Source organism: Macrobrachium nipponense, chromosome 44 (assembly GCF_015104395.2).
Source record: "Macrobrachium nipponense isolate FS-2020 chromosome 44, ASM1510439v2, whole genome shotgun sequence".
Classification (NCBI taxonomy): domain Eukaryota; kingdom Metazoa; phylum Arthropoda; class Malacostraca; order Decapoda; family Palaemonidae; genus Macrobrachium; species Macrobrachium nipponense.
The window spans coordinates 20,109,711-20,136,984 of NC_087221.1; the positions used below are offsets into that span (position 1 = coordinate 20,109,711).

Sequence of the window (27,274 nt, forward strand, 5' to 3'; positions counted from 1 at the left end):
AAAAATACTGCGATAGGTGAATTTCCCATGAATAATGGGGGATGTGTTCCAGAGAGAAATTCGCGAATGAGTGAATCCGCAAATCCGTATAATGCGAATACAGGGGGCCCACTGTAAACCCCCATGGATGGTTGGGCAGAACAAATTGGACACCTAGTCGGTTGTACCTGTTCCTCCCTCTTGTGGGGGGAAATGATGTTACCTACATCGGCGATGGCGGTGCCACTGCAAAGTTTTAATTTTGGTCTGCCATGTAGGGAACCTACAACTGTATAATTGTTCGGTAAGTATACAATGAAATTTCATTTTATTATAAAAATTCCCTTTTAATTCCACTTAGCATCCATCCTCCTAGGAATTAATTCAGATAAGAAAAAGATACATACAGTATGTACTTAAAATTTTAAACTCTAGGTTGGTGGAAACATAATTTCTTCTTACATAGGTATGTTATCTGTAACTGGTGTTTTGAACATTTATTCATAATCCTTCATGAAAGAATTTTCTTAATGGTATTTTCATGTTATTTTGTTTTTCAGTTGAAAGAAGTTACAAACGATGAAGAAAGACAGACAGGAGAACTTACTAGATTATATAACATTTTGACCAAAAAATACAGAGAAAACAATAAGAAGCCTCTGTGCTTTTTCCACTTTGTGGTCAACCCCAAAAGCTACAGTTACACTATAGAAAATATATTCCATACAAGTTTCTTAATAGACATGCTACGAGCAGAAATTAGGACAGGTAAGACGTTCAACTGAGATTATTGTTCATAACCTACTGTATAGAAATCCTGAACAGTAATGTACTAGTATATTAAGATCTTTGAAACATTAACAGATAAAGGGCAATAACTTTGCAGAATGATGTATGACGATCTTCAGTATTAACATCACAGGAAGTTTAGAAGGCATTCCAATATTAGTGAAGAAGAATTGTAATTAACGTTATGACTGCTAATTTTGGCAAAGTTTATTTTTTATATAAGTAACTTGCCAAGTATTTACATAGCTAGTTTCTACTTTTAATGGCAGCTTTAATTCTGAAATTTGCAGTGGTGCTCTATTGTTTTTTGGTGCAGGTAAGTGCCCCATCCACATCCAGGAAAGAATAGGCACAGTATAGCTAATGATCCCAGTTCATTTCTATTGTTCAATGACTATGGTTGTTTAGGCAACTTTGTTTACTTTTAGGCAGGACCGCTCACTGGATGGTTTGCAGAAAAGGATTTCTTGAAATATTCTGTTATTTGGTAGCCTCTGTGCTATATTTTTTCTTTAGCTTAGTTAAGCTTACAGGTATTTAGCTTTTGACTTATCATGTCTAATGCTAGTGCATCTAGTACCTTTGCTGCAATACCAGATTTACTTCCTCTAAATATGACCTTCATTCATTTTGTTATAATTGCTGAGGACAAATTTGTTCACCTGACTTGACATGTATTGAGTGCAAAGACTGGGATGAAGATAAGTGGCAAATTTTACAAGCACATTTGAACAAGTTAGGAAAAGCTAGGCAAAGGAAGACGGCTGCTAGACCCGAAGCTAGAGCTTCTAGGTCTTTGTCTCCTAAACCATTCTTTCAACTTCTGTGACAGCATTTTTTCCTATTCCCTGTTCTCTTGCTCTTCTTTTAGCTCTGTTACCTGGCTCCCACCCCCCTGAACCTAGTGCCATTGCCAGTTTGGAAGCCCCGCATGGACAAATAAGTGTTTGTTCATACGCGAACAAACCTTCAGTCTTAACAATAGGATAATTTCTAGCGCCTCGCTGGATCCGGTTAAAATGCAGATGAAAGCAAGGAATCTTGTGATATCTGGCAACACATGTGTAAATTGGGTGAAAAGTGGTCAAAGACCACGCACCTACGCCACCGCGTCAGTCTTTTTCTTAACCGCCTGGGCAAGAGTTGTGGTTGACCCCTCTTGGCCTTTACCCAGTTGATTGCCCATTTCAATTGTGTTTAGTGTGTGTGTGTGTGTGTGTGTGGCTGTTATGGCTTCTTCTGCTCCTTCTCAGCCTCGTCAACGTGTGTGTTCCCTAGAATTCCAGGTTTTCCGTGTTCTCGTTTTTTGGCTTCGGCTGCAACCGACCTGCACATCGCGTGCAGTAGGTGCCGCTCTAATGTTTGTACCATAACGAATCCTTGCACGGAATGCCGTGCATGGCCTAAAGAGCAGTGGAAGTTGTTTTATAGCAAGAGAGCAACGGAGGGTTTCTACTCTTCCTTCAATGGAAGGTTTTTCGCCTCTTCCCAATGCTTCCTCTTCTGCAGTGCTCACACCCTATAGTAGCGTTGTGCCTGTGTCTCCTTCCTTTTCTTCCATCGATTCGTCGTTGAAAGTATCGGGAGGCCCTCAGGCTAATTTTTGTCATGTCGCCCCCTTCTTCTTTGGGAGTTAATTTGATTCCCGGGAAGGGGGAGGCTTTTTCATCATTCTCATTTATTCCAGAGTCAGAGGCGTCCAAGATGGCGGCGATTTAGAAGATGCTCGGGCTAGGGGGTTCCCCGTCCTTGGAGGGATTGCTGGCACACTTTATGGAGGCTCGCTACCCCCCTCCTCAGGCTGGCCAGGCCCTCCCACCTCCTCCCGGCCTCGTCTTCGTGGGTAGCCGAGGTCAGCCATCTTGTATTGCTCCGCCAGTGACTGTTGCTGCTTCTTCGAGTCAGAGGGAAGCTGTGGCGTCAGCCCCGTTAATGACGTCACGGGATCAGTTGTTTCGTATTCCTCCGCCAGTAGCGTTGGCTTCCCCTTCGGACTGAGGGGAAGCCGTGACTTCATCACCACTTGTGACGTCACTTCCATCGCTGACGTCACTCCCAGTCGTCTCCTCTGCACTGCCTCTCTCAGCCATGACGTCATCTCTGCCTCCCAGTTCGCTGCATCTCCCTTCCATGTCATCGGAGCCCTCTCTTGCTGATCCGTCTGAGGTTTTATGCTAGGTGGTTCTTAAGAGGTTGGACTCTGTTGTGGATGATAAATTGGCTGCCTTGTCGGCTGGGAGGAGTGGAAGGAAACGTGTTGCATCGTCCCCGCCTCCTGCGAAGAGATTGTGTAAGGAACCAGTGATGTCTTCCTCTCCTTCCCCCTCTACGCCGCGTCAGCGTATCAGGCGTTGGAAGGCTAAGAACTTTGCTCTTTCTTTGCCTTAGAGGGAGGAACAATGCAGCCGTGTTCTCGAGTGTTGGTGTTTCAGAGAGTGTTAGTATATCTTCCCTTGTGCAATCTGCAGTGGCTGCTTCGTCCTCTGCATCAAATCACGAGCATGTTGCAACCTCCCCCGTCCGTGCACATCACGAGCGTGTTTCACCCTCCCCTGTCCGTGCTCATGAAGCAAGCGCTTTTACTTCTCCAGGGCCTATTTGTCGCCGTAAGGATTCCAAGGTGCTTGTCAAGAGGTCGAAGGTGGTGAGCACAGAGTTGGTGCAGCAGGAGCGTTTACCTGCCCCTCTCCGTGGTGCTTCCAGGAGTTTGACTCTGGGGGATTCTCCTTCGATCTCAAGTGTTTGGGATTCCTCTCCGGCTCACGTTCGTGCGTCTGCCACGCCCGTGACCGTTTGCGGACATGTTAAAGAGTCATTTGTTGGAGGTGTGCGTAGTGATGTTCCTAGTGTTGTAGTTGGTTTGTCGCGGGAACTGGCGTATGGACCCAGCCCAGACAGGTTAGTTGGTGTTTCGGGCTGTTAGGCTGCTGATCCTTCTGTTAATTTTAATGAGGAAGGCGCTTAGAGGAGCCTACACATCCATCTAGTCTTTGGTCTCCATTGCCGGAGCAGGAGGAGGGGGAGACAGAAGAGTTTTTGTCTTCCTTTTCAGAAGTTGTCGATCTCATTAATGGGTTCAACAATTTGGAAAGTAGGACTCTGCTTGGTCGTCTTACACTCCTTCTTGCTTGGAAGCCTTGCTGGGAGCTACGTAGGATCCCAAATCATCTTTTTAGCTTCCCATGTCGGGGTACGTCCAGTCGGTCTTGCATAAGGTTAACGCCTCTGTTACAGACCGGGACGGTTCGCTTCGCTCTAGGGGCTCTGTCCAAGCTACTACCCCCGCCTCTCATGAGACATAGGAAGTATTATGCTACGAACTCTGCGTTTTTGATGTCGCGTCATCTTAACCCTGATGTCATTTGCCCGAAGCCGGGATTGACTTTGGAGCAGGTGAGGTCAGTGGCTCTGTCCTTGTCTCCACAGGATGCCTCAGCGTTGGAATCTACTGCCGTCTCCATGTTGCAGACGGTTTCTTGGCTGAACTTCTGGTCTATGGTCATTGCCAAGATAGCCTCTGACAGGTCCCCAGAAGGGTTGGTGAGTGCATCCTCGCTTGCCAGTCTGTTGCAGTTCGGAGGCAAGGTGTTTTCGTATATGGTTTACCTCAGTGTTAATTTATGGGCTAACCTTCTCCTGATTAGAAGGCGCAGCTTTATCTAGGATGGAGAGATCAGTTGAACAGAGTCCTTGCTGGCATTGAGAAACAGGGATCGGTCTGAGTCCCAATTTTTATTTCCTCGGACCGAGCTGGAAAATGCGATAGATCGGTGCCGGGCTGACACCAAAGACAGACTGGTGCACCAGGCCGTGTCTAAGTCGGAGTCTCATCCTCAGAAACGTCTGGCTCCTCCTCCTCCTCCTTCCCTTTCGACTCAGCCTAGGTCAGACGACCAATGTCCCTTTCGCTCTCGTTCCTGTAAGCCAAGAAGAGGCCCAAGGGGCAGAGGTAAAGGGGGCCGTCGGTAGGTTAGGCGCTCTCCCTCTCCTGCGCCACGGGCTGGGGGGTTGCCTGGCAGGCCATTGGGCCAAGTGACAGAGTTATGGGGTCAAGAAGTGGGTGGTAGATGTCCTTCAGGTGGGGGTACCTACTGCCATTCGACTTCTCTCCTCCTCTGTCGGACAAGCCGCAGCTCAGGAAGGCATATCCTCCAGATTCTCTGAAGTTCTTGCCTCTTTGGGAGGAAGTGCAGAAGATACTGGACAAGGATGCGATAGAGGAAGTGGTGTGTCCGTCTCCGGGGTTTTACACTCACATCTTCTTGGTGCCCAAGGCGTCTGGAGATTGGAGACCTGTGATCGACTTATCCACCTTGAATCACTTCATTAGGAAGACATGGTTCAAGATGGAGACCTCGCGTTCATTGTTGGAAGCCGTGAGGGAAGGCGACTTCATGCTGTCGATAGGCTGTCGATAGACTTAAGGGACGCATACTTCCAAATCCCTATTCATCCGATGTCCAGGAGTTCCTTCGCTTCTCTCTCAGAGACAAGGTCTTCGAGTTCAAAATCCTATGCTTCGGGCTGACAACAGCCCCCCAAGTGTTCACAAGGGTCTTCTCTCTCATGTCAAGTTGGGCCCATGCTCAGGGGATCTGTTTGCTGAGGTACCTCGTTGGTGGTTGGACGGCCAGAATCTTTCAAAAGGAGTCCCTCTGCATTCTCTTCGACTAGACCTCCTTATGTTCTCAGATCTCAGACGCCTCCCTCGCAGGTTGGGGGGCTCATTTAGACGTCCTCATTGCATCATGTTTGGAGTTTGGAGGACAAACAGCAACATATCAACGTCTTGGAGTTGAAGGCAGCCTTCCTGGGTCTGAAGGAGTTTCGGGATAAGGTAGAGGGTCATTCTGTCATTCTCATGTCGGACAACACCATGGTGGTAGCCTATGTAAACAAACAGGGAGGCCTGCTTTCTCGTCAACTTCATGCCTTGACCGTTGAGGTTCACAAATGGGCAGTCAGCAATTCGGTAGAGCTCTCAGCCAGGTATATCCCAGGCAAACGGAATGTGGTCGCAGACAAACTCAGTCGTTGCGATCAGATCCTAGGCACAAAGTGGTCCCTTCATCAAGTTGTAGCAGACAAACTTCCAGGTTTTGGGGAGACCCATGCTGGACCATTTTGCGACTCGCTTCAACAGGAAGCTGGAGATATTCTGTTCAGTGGTTCCAGATCCTCTAGTGTTCGCGGAGGATGAATTCAACATCCCTGGGACAACCTGGAGGTGGATGCCTTCCCTCTGTTTTGTTTGATCCGTCAAGTTCTGAACAGGCTAATGAGTTCACAGGGTCTCAGGATGACTTTGGTAGCACCTCTGTGGCCTCAGGTGGAATGGTTTCCAGATCTGCTGTCGTTGTTGTCAGAGGTTTCGAGGGAAATTCCCCCTTGGCGACATCTCCTGTGTCATCCACATGCAGAAAGGTTCCACCAGTCAGTAGAATCCCGGTCTCTTCACAGTTGGAGGCTATCAAGTATCTCCTCCGAGTGAGAGGCTTTTCTCAGAGAACAGCAGGATATATGTCCAGCAGTCTCAGAAAGTCGACCTCCACGGTTTACCAAGGCAAATGAGTGATCTGTGATTGGTGTCGTAAACGGGGTTTTTCTCCACTCGCAACCTCTATTCAGCGAATAGCAGACTAAAATTTTTAACCTTCCTCAGAGACGAGGAACGTTTGTCCGTTTCTGCCATTAAAGGCTACAGGGCGGCCCTGAGTTTGGTGTTACGCTTTAAAGGTATCGACATCTCGTCCTGGGAACTTTCCCTGCTAGTTAAGGGGTTTGAGTAGTCGAGTTCTCCTAGGGAGCTCAAGCCTCCAACATGGGATGTTTCCTTGGTTCTCAAGAGTTCGCTGAGAGTCCATATGAGCCTTTGCGCCGCTCATTTGACAGGAACTTGACACTCAAGACAGTTTTCCTTCTGGCCTTGGCATCTTCTAAGAGGGTAGGAGAGCTCCACGGTCTGAGCTATGATGTGAAGCACACCAGGGGTTGGGGGTCAGTGTCCTTCGAATTTGTCCCGTAATTCGTGGCCAAGACTCAAAATCCCTCGGAGCATGATGACAGGTTCACTTTGTTTTCCACTCCATCACTGAATGACTTTGTTGGTGGTGATGTTCAAAAGGTCTTTTTGTGCCCTGTCTGGGCCCTGCGTTGCTATCTTAAAAGGACTCAGCACCTTAGACCAGGCTGATGCAGACTTTTTGTTAGCACAGGCTGTACAAAGAAAGAAGTGTCTAAGAGTACCATCTCTTTTTGGATACAGGAAGCCATCAGACAGGCATACTTGGCTCGTGATGATTCCGCCACTACGTCTGTGCAGGCTAGAGCACATGACGTTAGGGGTATTGGTCCCTCTCTGGCTTTCAAAAAGAACTTGGCTGTACATAGTGCTGAGCGCTGGTACTTGGTAACGCCAGTCCATGTTCACCTCTTTCTATCTTGAGGATGTTGCCCACATATCTACGGACATGTTTTTCTTGGGTCCTGTGGTGGCTGCCCAACAGGTTGTGTAACTCATAGTTGCCCTTAACAGGGCACTTTTGTATCTTACCTAAGATGATTGTGTGGATGAGAGAATGAGTGAGTTGGCTGGTCTCCTTTCTCTTGGACCTTTCCTTCTTCCTTTGGGCGGGTTAAGGAATAGACACGTCATTCGCTGGACTGTTCTGATACAGGTGAGTAAGGTAGTCATACATACTGATAGTGTGGTCGCTTAATATACAAATATCAAACCCTCTGTTCAGTAACATATGCTACACTCCTTGGCAAGGAGGAGTTGGGAGTAGTAACAAACCCTGGTGTACTGGTTTACTATTGGACAGTCAGTTTCTCTTTGGTTCCCTATACGTACAATGATTCTCCCATATATCATTGTACGTCACTCAGGGTCTGAGTTGTTAGCTATCAATTTATCTAGCTTCTCAGCGGACTTCAGTCCCTCTCCAGAAGTCATTTCTTCTGGAGCTGGACTGGTGGGTAGGCTCCCAGCAGGTTTAGGATGTCTTGTACCTCCCTCTAAGTATGGATCTATCCTATTGTTAAGACCGAAGGTTTGTTCACGTATGGACAAATGACAAATTTTCTAAGACAATTTGTATTTTTCATAACTACAAACCTGAAGTCTTAACATTATACTGCTCACCTCTAGCCGCCCCTCTGTTTGTTAAGACATCCTGAGTTGGGAAAGACTGTGGTGGCGTAGGTGCGTGGTCTTTGACCACTCTTCACCCGATTTATGCATCCGTTGCCAGATATCAAGAGATTCCTTGCTTTCATCTACGTTTTAACCGGATCCACCTAGGCACTAGAAATTATCCTATTGTTAAGGCCTGAGGTTTGTAGCTATGAAAAATACAAATTGTCTTAGAAAATTTGTCATTTTTCTGAAGTCTATGTTGGACAAAGCTAGTTCTAGTGATTCTGTTGCCTGTGGTGATGCTTTAGTGGAAGGGGTGGCTACTCGTCTCATTGATGCTCCTAGACAGAGGTCCCTGCTAGACTCCCCAGCACCTGGGAGGAAGCAAACCATGTCTAAGGGACGCCAGTGGGGTTTGCCCATGAGTAGTTGCTCCTTCAGTAGAACTTGTTGCTACATCCCAGGTTCCTTAAGATAATGGCTGGAAAAGTGTACAAGGAGTTTCGCACTGCCTCTCATCCAGTGGTTCCAACTCCGATGCATATCGTGGACGCAGTTGGTGTTTTCAAGATGTCTAGGCCTTTGAAGAGGCATTTGACAGTTCAAGATATTACTGTGATCCCTCTTAAGTGGCAAAGGGATCTAGAACCCTCTCGCAAGCATCAAGTGGCTTCTAGAGGCTAAGTGGGTCCCTTGCAATCCAGTGGGATCAGATTGCCTCATGGGATCAAAGCTCCCAGTGACTTGCAAGTGTCAAAAGGGATTAGTTAGGCCAGTGGTTTCTGATCCCACATTGAAAAATAAGCAATTGGATTACGGCATCATTTCAGATGCTTCTTCAGGTGAGGGAGAATACAAGTTGACACCAGCAGAGCCAGTAGCCCATGCTGCAAGCGAATTACCTGTAACTGCAGACTCCGCCCTGCTACTTTATCAGGACTCGATGCACACACCTCTCTTGCCAACACGGGATCAGTCTCTTAAGAGCCGGGGTAAAAAATCAATATGCAGCACCCCAGGTCAGGGAAACTTTGAGGTTGGCCAGTATAAATCAAAAACATATCAATGGAAAGAGGAAGATATGCAAATGCATATGGTGTAAGAAAATTTTTTTTTTTTTAAGTTAACCCTCTTACGCCGGCTGGACGTATTTTACGTCGACATTTTTTGTCTCCCATGTGCCGACTGGACGTATTTTATGTCTACTTACAAAAGTTTTTTTTTAAATTCGCAGAAAAATACTTATAGGCCTACCAGCCTAAAACTTTTGAATCACGCGCCTTGGGGGATGCTGGGAGTTCACGGATCAAGGTGTTGTTTTGTTTACAATCGTTACGCAGGCGTGCAAGCGCGAATTTCTTTCTTGCCACACTAAAAAGTATCTGTGACACATCTCAGAAATTATTTCGTCACTTTGACATAATTTTTGTACCATTGTAAATTAGCCATTACATGAAGTATTATATATGAAAATGTGCGCATTTTTATGGAGAATACAACAATAAAATACTCATGATTGTAGCTTTTATCAGTTTTGAGATATTTTCATATAAATAACGATAATTGCCAAAATTTCAACCTTCGGTCAACTTTGACTCTACCGAAATGGTCGAAAAACGCAATTTGTAAGCTAAAACGCTTATATTCTAGTAATATTCAGTCATTTACCTTAATTTTGCAACTAATTGGAAGTCTCTAGCACAATATTTCGATTTATGGTGAATTTATGAAAAAACTTTTTCCTTACATCCGCGCGGAAACTCTTCCGAAAAAAATCATACATGCGATTGTGGTAATGTTTGCACCATTTTAAAATTAGCCGTTATATAAAGTTTTATATATGGAAATGTGCGCAATTTCATGCACAATACAACTAAAAACAACCCATGGTTGTAGCTTTTATCAGTTTTGAGATATTTTCATATAAAAAATGATAATTGCCAAAATTTCAACCTTCGGTCAATTTTGACTCTACTGAAATGGTCGAAAAACGCAATTGTAAGCTAAAACGCTTATATTCTAGTAATATTCAAGCATTTACCTTCATTTTTCAACAAATTGGAAGTCTCTAGCACAATATTTCGATTTATGGTGAATTTATGAAAAAAATAACATTTTCTTTACGTCCGCGCGGTAACTCTTCCGAAAAAATCATATGTGCGATTGTGGTAATGTTTGCACCATTTTAAATTAGCCGTTACATAAAGTTTTATATATGAAAATGTGCGCAATTTCATGTAGAATACAACAAAAATAATTGAAGGTTGTAGCTTTTCTCATTTTTGAAATATTTGCATATAAATCACGATAAATAGAAAAAAAACCACGTTCGGTCAACTTTGACTACCGAAATGGTAGAAAAACGCAATTGTAAGCAAAAACTCTTACAGTCTAGTAATATTCAGTCATTTATCTTCATCTTGAAACAAATTTGAAGTCTCTAGCAAAATATTTAGATTTATGGTGAATTTAAAAATAAATCTTTCCTTCCCTCCGCGCGCGGATTCTCCGCCACAAATCTCCGAAATACGTACGTCCCATTCTCGGAATATTTGCTCTGTTTCATATTAGGCATTTCATAGAGTTTTATATATGAAAATGTGCACAATTTCATGTAGAATAAAACGAAAAATATTTGAAGGTTGTAGCTTTTCTTATTTCCGAAATAATTGCATATAAAAAATATATAGAAAAAAATTCGACATTCGGTCAACTTTAACTCGTCAGATATGTTCGAAAACTGCAATTGTAAGCTAATACTCTTACAGTATAGTAATATTCAATCATTTTTCTTCATTTTGAAAGAAATTGGAGAGCTCTAGGACAATATTTAGATTTATGGTGAATTTTTGAAAAAAATATTTGTTTACGTCCACGCGTTACGAATTCATGCATTATTTTGTGATAATATTTTCTCTGTGTTGCTTTTATCGTTTTACAATGTGTTACATACCAAAATGATCGCAATTTAGTGTACATTACAACGAAAAAAAAGTAACTTGTTACCTTTAACCGTTTTGCGCACAGCGCGATTTGAATACAATTACTATATATGAAATTTTGTTTTTGCGCTATCATATATCGCATTATTTATATATGATAATGATAATTTTTTCATTTCTGATGGTTGCATACTAAACTTCAGGCAATGACAAAAAAAGGAGCCAAAAATTAACTTAATCTTGAAAATTAAGCGCGCTGTGATTTTTTGAAAAAAATATTTTTTCCGCACATGGGAGACAATTTTTTATTTACCGCTCTGGCGTAAGAGGGTTAACCTACCTTCCACGAGAAGTTGAAAATTACTATATTTACAAAACAATTGTAAATTTTACTAAATTATACATGTTTTTTCTAATAAATAATTTTGTTATTTTGTAAAATTATAGTTACAGCTCACACACTATCAAAACAGATAAGAACAAAAATCAGTAAGAAATTCTGCCCATATTTGTTGTTCAATACTTATGTACGGTAAATTTATTGATATCGAAGATGCAGTAACGTTTTGGGATTATACATGTCTTTTCTAGTATATTTTTTTTGCACTCTTACAGTGGAACCTCGGTGTTTGTACAATTCAGTTTTGATAGACTTTTTCCTAGTAAATTTTGTCTCGGGTTTCATACGTTTCCTCGGGTTATGTACACTCAGAAATGCTCCTTCCAGGGCCCACTGTAGGAGTTTACCCCGTACCAATGCCCAAACAAAGCATTTCGTGTTCTCTTGTAACCCATTCTGCTTTTGCGGTTGTTGTTTTTTGTGCTTTTTTGTACTTTTTTATTCAAGTATAACCACAAAGTAAGCCATCATGGGGCCACAGAAAGTTCCAAGTGCCAGCCCTTTTGTAAAAATGGCGAGAAACACTAGAATTTAAGAAAGAATTCGTAGCCAAGTGTTGGAAGAAGTTGCATTCTGATCACAGTAAGAAAATGCCTACAAGTGCTGCTGTTCGTGAATTTAAGGCCAGCAGAGGCTGGTTTGGAAAATTCAGAAAGCAAATGAGCATACATAATGTGCCCTCTCAGTGATTAAGGGCATATATACAAAGTGGAGTGATGTAAAAGATTTTGTGGAGAATTATTATCCCAACAAAGATATTATAATCTGTCTCTCCAACATGCTTTATTGACAATGCCGTGTTCTGCTTTAGGCAAATTTTAAAGAGATGACAGAAACAAATGTCTCTGGACAGTTTTGTTGTGCGACAAGGGTCCAGTGACTCAAGCTGGTCCTAGTGCCAGTAAAAACCAAGGAGGGGAAATAACCCTAGATAGTGCCAGTAAAATACGAAGAGGAGAAGTAACCCCAGTTAGGTCCTTGATACCTGAAATCCTTTTAGAGGGCATTCCCCTTCCAAACAATAACCTCTCCTCCTCCTCCCCTTCTCTCCGTCTTCCATACGCTAACATAAAGGTAAGAGTGATTTTAAATGTTCATTATTCATTTCATTATTCATTTATATTTATTTCTCATTGTTTTCTGTTTGTAAAACTGTTTATTCCCTTTAAAATGTATTTTTTGTTATTATTTTGGGGGGTCTCGAACGGATAATTGTATTTACATTATTCCTTATAGGAATTAGTGTTTCAGTTTTAGTATGTTTCAGACTATATGGGAAGTTCTGGAATGGATTATGTACGAAAACTACGGTTCCACTGTATTTGCAAAATTACAATGATAACTGACATAATATCATAAAAGATAAGAACTAAAACCAGCAGCAACCCCTGGTTATATTTATGAGAATATATATAATAAGACATCATGTGAGAGAGAGAGAGAGAGAGAGGCAATACATCTCTCCTTTAAGACAAGTACACAGCTAACTCTGTCATGAGCCAGCCACTTCATCTGAACCAATCTAAAAGTTGCCATTAGTGAATTTATGGGCTATAGAGGTAATGGCACCTCTTTCCCGCCTGATTCCCCCCAAATCAATGGCCAGTAATATTGTTCCTCACCATGAGTAAATACATAAAAACGTCAACCACCCAAAACTTGTTATTACTACTCGTGAGTATATCCATGCATTAAGGGTTAGACAGCGTTTTGCACCTTTTAAAGAAACCTCCTCCTGCTCCTGTAGTGACAGAAGATATTCAACCGGACACGGCTCTTTCTCCTGTTTCTTCAGCTGAAGAAGAAAAAGTTGAACCCTTTGTACTTTTTGCTAGTAGCACCTGATTATATATCAGTTTAGTCAGTGTTATTTTATTTTTATTTTCTTTATTGCTGAAATGTGGATGTTGTTCAATGTATGGGAAACGTGTTTGATTTTAGAAAATGTCTGGTATTTAAGTTGTATTGTGATGTCATAGAAGACAAAATGGCAGCTGCATGGGGTGGAAAGATATACAGTAAATGAGCGTGCAGAAGAGCACACATGGACCTGGTGTTTGGTAGGGTAGGAGAGAGCTCTGTCTTATAGGAGTTTGTGGGTTGTAAATCATGTTTTGGTGTTGTTCAGTCTTAAGCTGGATTATACTGGGACCGAGGAACTTGATCAGGTGGGTAGGTTGCACGTTTGTGGCATATAGGAAAGATTAAGCTAGGAAAATATTCAAACTGGTAGCAGAGCGTGGGGGATTAAAGATTGTCGGATCAGATAGTGAACAAAGGGAGATAAGATGAAGCAGGGATTGTCCAAGATTTAGCGGGATACAAGACGAGTAAAGGATGGAGAGGCCAAGTCGAAGATTGGCTTGTGGTGTGTGGAGAAGTAAAATGTCCGGGGATAGAGATAAGGATGAGCTTAAAATGGAAAGCCCTAGAAGTAATGGAAGGAATAGAGATAAAGTTGAAGGTAAAGAGGGTTCAAAGATAGTCCTAACCAAAGTAGATGAAGTTTTTCTGAAAGATACGCAAATGGAGAATTACAATAAAATGAAAGTCTTTTAAAATGGGAAGAGAATTACTATAGTGAAAACATGAGAGATTCTTTAATTAGGTATGAAAAGGCAGAGTCAGAGGGTAACAGAGCGATGGGGAAAAGCTTGCTTGAAGGAGAAGCTAATGGTTTTCATGTATTGGAACAAGCAAATCTCAAAGAAAATAAAAAACAAATGGTATTAACCGGTATTAACCGTTTGTGGTCAAGGAAAGTTGGAATACAAAACAATGTCACAAATAATGAAAAGAATATTTGAGGGATTAGAGGATAAAGGGGAACAGGAATGGTGGGGGTCAGAAGGCAATGCAAATACTGTGAGAGAGAGGGAAGACCATAGATATCGGGGAAATTGGAACTGAGGTAGGGGTGGAAGAAGTCCTATAAATAAAGCAGGGAAAGTAACATTATGTGCAATATGCAAATCAAAATGGGCAACGGTCCTTCCCCTCTGCCAGTACAAACATACGTAAGTAAGAAAGAGAGAGTTATCCTTATTTAAAAGAGTGAAATAGAAAGATTATTAAATTTCTTTAAAATACTATCACATATTGTAATTACCGTTATATTACAGTACAGGCAGTCCCCGGGTTACGACGGGTTTGGGTTACGACGTTCCGAGGTTAAGGCGCTTCTCAATTATATTCATCAGACATTATTTCCAGGGTTACGACGCATGTTCCAGGGTTACGACGCCTACAACGCTCATCTGGCAGATGAAATATGACACCAAAAATGCAAAATAATCAATATTTGAAGGATTTTTTTGATGAAAAATACAATAAGAATGCAGTTTACATAGTTTTCAATGCACTCAAAACATGAAAAGTAAGGTTTTCTTAGGATTTTTATGATGTTCCGGCTTACGACGATTTTCGGCTTATGACGCGTCTCGAGAATGGAACCCCTGTCGTAACCTGGGGGACTGCCTGTATTATCATTTGAAAATATTAATAAACATATTATACATACATATACCATAAAAATGCTCTCATCTCAGCAAAAGAGAGAGAGAGAAATTACATGAACATTAGTTGGCAATGCTCCCCCTCCTGTCACATTATTTGACATATTTGACTGCTCTGGACTTGAGCTTAGCACCTGGATCTAAAAAGAAGGATGTGGGATAGAATGGATTTTTCTTTATTCTTACGTAATTTTTAAATTTTTAAACTAAAATCTTACCGAATCACTTTAGTATTTTCTTTAATGAACTGATATTATTGCTGTTTACATTAATATTAATATTTGAAAATTTCTAAATCATTTATTTATCATACAAAAACATACATCTTTGATAAAGAGAGAGGGAGAGAGAGAATATTAGTATTTTTATTGTTTGACATCATTTAATCTTATTATTAAATTTACTAATACAGTATTAATCGATATTAATATTTGAAAATTAGTAAATCATTTTTGTACCATAAAAATGTATTTAGTTGGTGGTAGATGTGGTCCAAAGAAAAATCTGCAAATATGCGAGTCCGTGAATCTTGAGAACGTGAATACGGAGGGTTGACTGTAGAGCCATGGGTGAAGACAGTGCTCAGAGAAGGTTATTTGATCCCCTTCAGGGAAAAACCCCCTTTAACATCTTGTCCTGTGAGCTTAAAGGTGTATTCAGAAAACTCAGAAGTTTTCTGCTCTGTCAAAGGAGGTTTCAGCCCTTCTCAAGAAACAAGTAATAGACGTGGTAGAAGACACTGAGTCAGAGGGATTCTACAACAGACTCTTCATTGTTCCCAAGTCATCAGGAGGTGGAGGGCAGTCCTAGACGTAAGTGATTTGAACTTCTATGTCCAAACTTTGTTCAAAATGCAGATGAACAAGTCAGTCCTGTCGGCTATTTGTCAGGTAAATTGGATGGTAACCATTGATATGAAAGATGCACGCTACTTTCACATCCCAATTCACCCAGTCCAGAAAGTACCTGGGATTCATGTTCCAGGACCAGGTCTTTCAAATTCGGGCACTGTGCTTTGGCCTGAGCAAAGCCCCCCCCTTTCCTCAAATCTACACACAAGTTCTCACACCTCTGTTGCAAAGGCTTCATGTGATGGGCATCAAGGTATGCTTATAACTAGACAACTGGTTTTCTCGGGCCTCCATCCAAGAAGTGTACAGAGGACTTAAGGAAAACTCTTCAATTGGCACAAGATTTAGGTCTAGTAATAAATTAAGAGAAGTCATAGTTAGCCCCAACTCAGTGCTTAGTCTATTTGGGGATGAAGATAGACTCTTGAGTTTTTCAGGTTTTTCCATCAGACAAGATCAGTCTTGCATCGAGCAAGTTCATTTCATCCATCGCCAGTTTTGCTCAGCCAACGACTGGATGAGCCTCTTTGGAACCCTTTTTTCCATCGAGATGTTTGTTCCTTTGGGAAGACTACATGCAAGGCCATTACAGTAGTACAGTAATACCCTGAACTTTTGCAAAGTTAGTTTCCAGACCCCTTCGCGCAAAGGGAATTTTAGCGCAAGTTTGGTGTGTTCTCTAAAAATGCTAATAAATGCGTAACTTCTAGTTTTAACACTAAGTATGACCCTAGTCATGCTCCTTAAGTTAATTATTAAGCTAACTTTTAAATGAAATGAAAGTTACTATAGTTTCATTTAAAAGTTAACTTAATACATTACCCTTAAAAAAAGAAAGAAATGGTTGGTAAAAATATAGGAGTGTGTGAAGATTACAACGTACAACGTATTTCTCTCTTCTTTCCCCTTTCCCCTTTCTGACCGACTGATCTATTTTTAAAAGTCTTCAACCACTTTTAAGAAATTCTTTATTCTGTCTCTTCTGAAATTCCTTTTCATGAACAGTGTTTTTTATTTGGACTACAAGACAACTCTTAGTTATGTGTCCATGTTTTAGAACAGCTCATTTATTTGTCTAGACAATAAAGGTAAAAGTAGATAAATTAAAAGTTATCTACCACTAACTACAAATGAGATATAAACAGAGAGAGAACAGAGTCATCTTTATATAAGTATTAAGCTAACTTTTAAATTAAATTAAAGTTACTGTAATTTCATTTAAAAGTTATGTGAATACATAGAGAGAGAGAGAGAATCGAGAGAGAGAGAGAGAGACGGAGAGAGAGAGAGATGAGAGAGAGAGAGAGAGAGAGAGAGAGAGAGAGAGAGAGAGAGAGAGAGATGTGGAGTTAAAAAGAAAGATGAAGGGAAATCATTTTTATATGCATCATTTTGAAAATGTTAATAAACATAAATTATACATGTACCATAAAAATTCTCTTGTCAGTGAGAGAGAAGAGTTGTTCTTACTTAAAAGTGAAATGAAAAGGTTATTTCTTTGAAAGGCTCTCGCATATGAATTTTGTAATTATAGTTATATTATTATTATTATTATTATTATTATTATTATTATTATTATTATTATTATTATTATCATTATCTCAGTGAGAAAGAAAGATTATTATTATTATTGTTACCTATTATTATTAATATTAATATTTTCTCGGTAAGAGAGAGAGAGAGAGAGAGAGAGAGAGAGAGAGAGAGAGAGAGAGAGAGAGAGAGAGAGAGAGAGAGAGAGAGAGAGAGAGAGAATTATTATTTTTATTATCCAATGTTATTTTTGCAGGGTTTCTCCAGGATTCGAAAATGTTGTGTTTGCATATCTGTGAAATACTCGCGTATGATAATTAGTTAGGTTCCAGTGAAAAGTTCTCACTATTGTGAATTTGCACAACTCTAATCGCGTAAGATTGTACTCCCTAAAAGTCAATTGGAAAAGAAAGAATCTCCCAGATTTGTTTCTCTTCCCCATCACTCTGGGGATAAAACAAGACCTTCTGTGGTGGTTAAAAGGAAGGTAGGTAAGAAGCTCCTTCAACTGAACCCGAGCCAAGCGTTAATTTTTGACACATCAGATCTGGGTTGGGGAGCGATTCTGGGAGATTTGGAAATCGCAGGAACTTGGTCTCAAGAGGATAGGGATCTTCACATAAATAAATGTCAAGGAGCTGAAGGCAATTCTTCGAGCCCTCCAACACTACTTCAGTGACATGCAACTCAGTAGTTGTGGCTCACTCAGACACGTCTGCACTGGCCTACATTCGCAATCAGGGAGGGACTTACTCTTTTTCACTATGTGAAGCAGCCAGAGACCTTCTCTTTTGGGCACAGAGCAACCATACCCAAAATCTCACTTGATTAATTCAGGGCAAGACTTTATTAATTCAGGGCAAGTTGAACATTATAGTGAACAAGTTGAGCTGTCACAAACAGGTTCTACCCATGGAATGGTCATTGAATCCACAAGTGTGCAGTGACCTGTAGAAATGGTGGGGAAGACCATTGGTAGACATGCTTGCAACATCAAGAAATCAACTGCCCCATACTGCTCTCCTGCCCCAGACTCTCGAGCCTGGGGAACAGACGTGATGCTCCAGGATTGGTGAAATCCTGAAGTTTGTGCCTCTCCCCCTTTCAATCCAGTCAGGGAAGTCATAAACAAATTTCAGTTGCATCACAACACGTCAAAGATCTTGATCGCTCCCTTCTGGCCTCAGATGGAATGGTTCCCAGACCTCATGGAACTTCTGTCAGACTTTCCAAGTCTCCCACAATGGAAAAATCTGCTCAGACAACCCCACTTCAACAGGTTCCATCAGGGGTTATCCACTGTCACTCTGACAGGATTCAGACTGTCAGGAAGCTTGTCAAAGCAAAAGGTTTTTCAATAGAAGTTGCAAGAGGTGTTGCTCAGTATAGACGTGTCTCTTCTACCACAGTCTACCAAGCGAAGTGAGCAGTGTTTTGCAATTGGTGCAGATGTGGCATCTCATCATATAAAACATCTGTAGCCCAGCTTGCAGAATTTTTGTTGTTTTGAAGATGTCTAGGGGACTTTCTACATCCATAATTAAGGGTTACAGAGCAATGCTGAATTCTGTTTTCAGGCATAGAGGATTAGGCTTAGCCTCAAATCAAGACGTATCAGATTTAGTTAAGTCCTTTAACACTACAAAACAAGTTTCTTTAACCCCTGTCGCCTGGAACTTGGACGTGGTTTTACGATGGTTTTCAGGCCCACTGTTCGAACCCTTAATCTCTGCTTCTCTCTGGGACTTAATGAGGAAGGCTTTTTCTCTTTGTGTTGGCTACAGCAAAACGAGTCAGTGAGATTCAAGCCCTTGACAAACAAGTGGGGTTTGCTCGGGGAGATGCAATGTCCTTTATCTTAGGGTTTTTAGCTAAGAACGAAAACCAATCTAACCCTTGACCTCGGTTTTTCACCATTAAGAGCCTACAGAAATCCTCAGACCATTGGAAGATGAGTTATGTTCAGTGAAAGCTTTGAGACATTACTACATGGACAGAACAAAAAAAGTCAAGAGGAGATTTTCGTAACTAAAGACCTTCATTGATGAATGCCACCTCTTTCTTCTTGAGAGAAACTATTGTAGAAGCTGATTCCTTAGTACTAATTCTATAACTACTAAACCTAAACAATGGAATTTTAGTCCCTTTACAACTCAAGGTTGCCAAAATTAGAACAACAATGCAAATATACATACAACATGAAATGTAAACAATGAAATCCTTATTTTCCTAGGAAAATAAAGAATTTTTAAGGAAAATATACTACTTTCACACCACACATACACTCAAGCACACATCAATTTTCCACAAATCCTTAATCTACAAAATTGAATTAAATGAAATCGAGAAACCAATTGAAATGTATAGTATACACTCAGTATCAATTTGCCCTTTAATAGCAGGAACTTCAATAAATCAACTCATGGTCAAACAGATACATACGTACATATATGTAGTATATCAATACCTTGCCTCAATGGACACAGTTCTAAAGAAAAGTATTAATCCACATGAACAATATATACATATATCACAACACCACTCCTCTATGGAGACAGTTCCAAAGAAAAGTATTATCAAACAAACATCAACAATAGATACATATATCACACCACTACTCCTCTATGGAGACAGTTCCAAAGAAAAGTATTATCAAACAAACAACAATAGATACATATATCACAATACCACTCCTCTATGGACACAGTTCCAAAGAAAAGTACATATTATCAAACATCAACAATAGATACATATATCACAATACTACTCCTCTGTGGACACAGTTCCAAAGAAAAGTATTATTAAACATCAACAACAATTTTTCTTTTACATAAAGTGATCCCTGATTGCATTGTACATAGTATCCTATCAACACACTGTCTCAAAACAACATCAAAATGTTCAACAGTTCTTGTAACAGACTGTAACTTCACATAATAGTAAATACCTTCATAAAACTCTTTTAGATCCATCCATGGAAGGGGGAGAAGTAAGAGCCTGTAACAGACAAGAAATAAAAACTACAACTAAAAAATAAATAAATAGAAGTAAAAAAATATCACACTAATTTGTTTCAAAAATACAAATCAGTCTCTTTTTCAAGTCTATTACATTCCTCCTTACCAGAGAAGTAAACCTCTTTTCCCTTATCATACAAAAAACCAAACTACGAGAACATTATATTATGCAACTATGGTTTATTGTACACTGCAGGTAGAGTTTTTAATATGCGTGAGAAAAGTGACCAGTCATACTGTATTTGCAAAACCAGATTTTGTATACCAGACTTGACAATGCATCTGGCAAGTAATGAAATCTGATAAGTAATACATACTTACTGGTAGCTATTAAGTAGTTACTAATAAACTGAGAAGAAATCTAGGGTATTTTGAGTTTAGTTTACTGGCATGCAAAAACCACCAGGGGCTAATAGCTTTGGATTTAAAATCTTTAAACTTGCAGAGACTATACAGTTGCTCCTCAACTTATCATATGCTTCAGGGATCTGGCCATCTGATAAATAACAAAGACTATAGTGTAACCAGTTTGAAAATTTTCAAGACATCCTATAGCTAACAGTATTTCTACCTAGAGTCTAACCTCATCTGAACTGTACTTAACACACAATACAATTTAAGAGATATCCAAGAATACATCTGTTGAACTTTTTACTCTTCTCTTATATCATTATGGCGGGATCACAAGCTCAAAAAACAAGCTGCAGAATCCCCCCCCCTAATCAGTCCAGCTGCCGAACTCACCCTGTCACACTTTCCTCTTTACACAACAAAATGCACGCAGGACAATTGATCTATAGCTACACAAAACTAAAAAAAAAATACCAAACACAAAAAACAAAACTCTCAAAACACATGTACTTACCCAACCACTCCAGATACTCTGGGCTATCCTGTGCTGTCCGCTGGTCGATGTCGCCGAGACATAAACAACCACAAGCCAAAACCAAGAACCACAACCCAACCCAACAACACAACAACACCCAAGGACCACAACTCGACACAACACCCAAGGACCACAACCCCACACAACTCAACAACACAACAACAAACAAGAAACGCATCCACAACTCAACAGCAAAACAAACCAACAAGGAACACAGCAACAACAACCAAGGAATGTAACCACAACAAAAGACCACTGCACAACCAATCACTAACACAAAAACAACAACACAAAAAAGGCAACACACACACCCACTACAACACCAAGAAATCACAACAACAACAACAACCCTCAACTAGCTACAACAATCACATACAACCCTCAGGAACTCACACATAACCCAACAAAAACCTCATAGCATAACAAATCCAACAATACAGGCACAACAACTCTTAAGCAACAATATCAAACCAAACAAAACAAACAACAAATCAATAACACAACTCAACTGACTTTCAATGCCTTCACTGAAATGCTGCCAACAATACTGTCTATCACCAAAGACTGACTCAAAAACTAACCAAAACGCAGAACTCCAACAACTAACAGGACCAGCAGACGACCTAGAACTCACCAACAGCCAATACAGTCGTTAACCATCCAACCACCAATTACTCTCTCTCTCAGACGTTGTCAAATGGAACTCCATAACTCCTCCATATCATCTACCCATGTCACATCTTGTATCTTTCCATGAATAGTGTATTAAATATTGAGTTTATGATACAAAGTAATGATTTATAAAACAAGTCTTTTATAGTACAAACCAGTTATTTCTGTAGATCTTTCCTCCCCTCTCTGCCCCACATTTTCACTGTAAATTGAACAGGGTTGACAGCCAAAACCTGATGGATCCAGAGCCGCCCAAGGCATAAGCAAACTAAGAGGCTACTTGGGGCCCCCCACACCATCAGGGTGCCCCCCAAGACTGCTTTGAAAATATTAATTTAATTAAAATTAGAAGATCAGAAATAAATAAAATACAAAATGAGTAAAAATAAAGGTGTATCTAATACATTTAGTTACAAGCCACCACTATTTATGTACTCCATGGTGCAACTGCAAATCCATTTGATTAACATGTGAAGTTCAGATTAATTGGGCAGTGGACTTATTCTGTTCTGTTACTTACAAATAAAAGCTTAATACCTATGGCACACAATACATCACTGAAATTTTAAAAGTGCAAATAATACTGGACCATATTGTGAATTTGCAACCCCTTTATGGTTAGTGATTCCTTTATAGTGCATGAAATGATTGCATATTCAAGCACAAGTAATAGTCCTGCTTAGGGCCCCTTGAAGGGTTGGGCTGTCTTTGGATGGATCTCATTGTGTATATGTGCTACTTACAGCAGTACTGCTCCTCTTATTTAGGAAAATGTTTTTGGAATATTTCAAGATGAATTAAATAAGTGCCCATTTCTCAAATTGTGTTTTGATGAGAATTTTTTCAAATTTTGTAAAAAATAAAATCACATTTTTATTACAGATAAATATGGCTTGCCAGTAATAATACCAAGAGAGCCAGAGGCAGCCAAGCAAGAAAGAAACAATTGTGGAAAAGGAAATTCTCAATGTTTGGTTACATTGTCAACTGATGAATTTGAAGAACTAATAAAAGCCTTCAACATCAGAGAAACAACTATACCTCCTCCACCCGAAGGCAGAAAGAGAAGTAAAAGCGGAACGTGAAAAAGAACTTTACATTTACTATATTATTTGTATTGAGTGCATAGTTGTTTGTAAGGATTTTTCTAATTCAGCATTTTGGTTGAACTGAATAAAATAAAATATATTTCCTAATTTCTCTTCCGAGAAAATAAACTGCCATCAGTATAAAGGCTTTGATTCTGAAGATTTTTAGGATTAGATTCTTATAATAAAGGTCAACACATTGGTCATTAGTCAAACGAACCATAGCACATTTTTTATTATTTCCTATTAAGCATTATTTTTTGTTTGTATGGTGTTTTTACGTTGCATGGAACCAGTGGTTATTCAGCAACGGGACCAACGGCTTTACGTGACTTCCGAACCACGTTGAGAGTGAACTTCTATCACCAGAAATACACATCTCTGACCCCTCAGTGGAATGCCCAAGAATTGAACTTGCGGCCACCAAGGTGGCAGGCTAAGATCATACTGATCACGCCACTGAGGCGCTATATTAAGCATTAGAACATTGATGCATTGATAGTAGACAACTACAAACCTTATCCTAATGAACACCATATTCTTTGAAAGCTTGAATTTCAAGTTAATGGCACCTTGGGGCTTGTTCCATATATATAGGTTTCCCTTTCTGAAAATTAATATTATTAGTAATAATAATATAACTAAATACAATACTTTTAGCTCTCGTAAACTACTAAATATATGAGCTGAGGAAACACTATACTTTTAACTTGAGTAAATGCACATGAATGTTCTCTATTGTGTATAGATCAAAATTGTTCACCTGTGCATGTGGTAATGTGGACCGGAATCATATTTTAGTTATCTCAGAATTCAGAGAAGTACTATATAAATCATGGGATAGGAGAAAATTGGTAACTCATATCAAGATCCAAGTACGTGCTATATTACATACAACAGCTTTTTGATATACTAGACACCCTATAATAAGCTTACTTGATTTTCAGAAATGGATCCTTGTTTACTGCAAGTGAATATAATTTTAAGAATTCTCATGAGAAAAAAGCTCTGGGGAATAAATTTATAAGTAAGAGCAGTAATTCAATATCATTATTTGCAAATCTCATAACCTTTAAAGATTCAGGGGCGGGGGTTACAAAATTACTCTGCAAGCAGTCATACTGACTTTTATGATGATGATTATGAATATGTACTGTATACATTGCTTACATGAGAACAAATTAAAACCAGACACCTTACCAAAATTCCCTATTTATGGTAAAGCAGAATATGAATTATATTACTTACTGATATCAGCATAGCCTACTTCCATATGTTATTCATACTGTATATAAGATTTGGAAGGTAAATGAAAATCTTGTTAGACATTAAATATATTTACACTTGTACTTGTGATCTTCCATTGATATGAGCACAGCTCAAGTTAATTACAATGCACAATTAATTAGTGTCAAACACCAGGGCAAGGTTAATCAATATGTCACCTACATGCCTCACCCACAGAGGATGAACAAATATGGAGAAATATGTCCAAGGTACATTCAATGCATGAATACATACATTCAATTTCAGAGGTACAAGCTTTTCATAATTACCTAACAGTAACAGTTGTTACAAAGGATCTTGCAATAAAGGTTCATGAACTGCAGGTACAATTCCACTAATTTTTATTATAAAAAAACCCAAAAGGCAAAAGGTTCTTTAAAGCATACCTTGGGCTGAAGGTACATTGTTTTCTATATTTATAATTTTTTTTGTTCCTCCTGTGGATTTTGTTTACCTAGTTCTCCAGCTCCTCTAAATATGCTCTAATAACTTCCTTCTTGTTTAGGAGCACAGCCTTTAGGCCAGCCACACAAGTTTGAAAATGACTTTAATGTTTGCTAACACTTTTTCTGATAAATATTTGAGAAGTGTGTCTCCATTTTCAAGGCCAAAATTTTTGAAAATGAAATTTGGATGGCCATGAGTGTTACATGAAGGGCCCCCCACAAAAATCTGTTTTCTACCTGCATCTTGGAGTTTTCAAAAAATAATTTTGTAAAGAACTGTGATTGATATTGCATGTTTTTCAAGATAAAATCATTTTTGGCATGATGAGACATTTGCAATAGGAAGTTTAACCAGGGTTAAGCTTCTTGCTTAAAATAATATGATAGTATTGATCAAGCAATGGCGAGTATTTATAGAAAAAACTTAATCAGAATGAACTCAACAGTGAGGCACATTTACTGCATATTGGTGCTATTGTTCAGCAAATCTGGTCTCTCTTGGAGGAAGAGGATCAGAGATCAATTGTGAGTGTGAAAGATCTATTAAAATAAATTTTTTATCAATTTGTAATTTTCATAGCTAACAAACCTTTGGTCTTATCAATAGGATAATCTTCTGGCACTAGCTGGAAATCAATTAAAACAATAAAGTTTGTAAAGCAAGGAATCTGTGGCATCTGGCAACTCATGCATATACGAAGTGGAAGTTGGTCACTGACCTATGAAAAATTGGCAAACGAGACAGCCCAAGTCATAATTGCTAATGTTAGGAAACAAACCTACCACCAGAACCATTCTGTCTAAAGATAAATCTCTAGCAGAGGCAGGCATCCACACTGGAGAGCAGTATTCCAATAAAGGAAGGACAAATAACCTAAGAGGTTGCACAGACTTTATCACTGTTACAAATATATGAGGCCTTTAGTACAACACCCAACTTCCATGCTGCATTTGCCGACTTTCATCAGATGTTTCTCAAGTTTGATGCGAGTCAAAAGCTACATGAAGTACAGTAAATTCACGGATACTTGACACCCCTCTAAAAATTCTTAAAACTGCCTATTTTGATAGTTCAAACACCAGATACACCCTCTAAAAATGCATATACCCAAGTATTTGAATAGTTTTATCACAAAAAAAAATATATGAAAAAACAATAGTTAGTGAATATTTCTTTTAAGAAAAATACCACAAATTTTGCATAAATAATGTGGATATATGTTCCAACAAAAAATCCATGAATAGATGAAGCCACAAATCTGGAACCCTATAACTTCAAACATGAACAGAGATCAAACATCTAATTGTGTCAAAACTCAGGACTTTGGCAACAGAGAATTTTAAAATGTTTCAGAAAGCATCATGTAGTGAAATAATGAGTAGGCTTTGGGAAGGGAAGTATGTCACTGGAGGATAACAAAAGGCCAAAGGAACTCTCCTATAGCACAATCCCAAAAAATGTAAAAAATATGAACAAATTCTTCATGAGGACTGACAGATCATTATCAAGGAAGCTGCTGACTGACAGCATATCGCTTGGAACACTTGAGGCATATGAGGAAAACTTTGGTGATATGGCCCTAGGATGCACCATCAAAACAACGCACCCACACACAGGGAACTCACAAGCTGGAAGTTTTTCAGCTGCAACAATATGCTCATCGCTTCCTATCCCTCTACTTGCAACATGTAACTTTCTGAAACATCTACTCAAAAAATTAAGTTAAAAGCTGAAAAGCTGACATTCTCACTCTGCCAAGGGGATAAACACAAATCACAGACGGTGCTCGACGCACTCAAGAACAAAACTTCCTGACCCGAGGGAATTCCATATTGCATGATTGCTGGAAGCTGCGACTTTGATGGTGGCAGATAAACTCTATTAGATACCATAGTTCCTGCTTTAATTGGTGTTAATTTTGAAACTTTCTGATCATACCTAATATTCTTGGTTCACACCAAACCATTCTGTTGTTTGTTTGTATGGTATTTTTACACTGCATGGAACAAGTGGTTATTCAGCAATGGGACCAACAGCTTTACGTGACTTCCGAGCCACGTTGAGAGTTAACTTCTATTACCAGAAATACACATCTCTTAACACCTCAATGGAATGCCCGAGAGTCAACTCGCAGCCACTGAGGTGGTACCCCAACACCATACAGACCACGTCACTGAGGCGCTACACCACACCATTCTAGGCAGAATAGAAGATGCAAAATACAAGGTCTGTACATTGTAGAGGGTTGTGAAGTGCTCGAGATAATTATCACAATAAAAGAAGAAACTCATGGTTTAACAGTAAAATGGTGTGTCATGAAAATACACACATCTACATATATACATACAGAACACATGCTTGTAACAATTGGTCAAACAACTAGCTTTGTTAATAAAAGATACTGTAAAATCTTGATTTGTACTTGTAGAAGGATGCCTTTACAACAGACAGGTGAAAACTAAATATCTTGAAATATAATTACTCCACATTATATAGCTTGACCATTTCAAGTTAGTTGTAAGATATTTTTAATTTTGTACAACTACAACATCTACATCTATACCTTTAGTAGTCAGTAAAAGTGTACAAAATCAATTTAGTATATGAATAAACATTAAAATATTTTATAAAATAATTCTTTTACATTAAATAATTATTTATTTGCATTCTGGTGACAAATTTTTCTCCTTACCTGGAAATGACACTGAAAATACATCTACAATACTTTAA

The 27,274-nt window shown here is 39.5% G+C and overlaps 1 protein-coding gene across 4 annotated transcripts in view; it reads left to right on the plus strand.

Annotated features, from left to right (window-relative positions):
* The window catches only part of LOC135204066 (non-structural maintenance of chromosomes element 4 homolog A-like), a 111,499-nt gene extending 88,465 nt beyond the window's left edge, over positions 1–23,034 (plus strand). For all 4 annotated transcript variants that reach the window (XM_064234041.1, XM_064234042.1, XM_064234043.1 and 1 more), the window contains 2 exons: positions 540–747; positions 22,605–23,034. In XM_064234041.1, coding sequence (XP_064090111.1) covers positions 540–747; positions 22,605–22,807 — 411 coding nt within the window. In that variant the 3' untranslated portion in view covers positions 22,808–23,034. The remainder of the gene's footprint in view (positions 1–539; positions 748–22,604) is intronic.
* Positions 23,035–27,274: the final 4,240 nt, after the last annotated feature.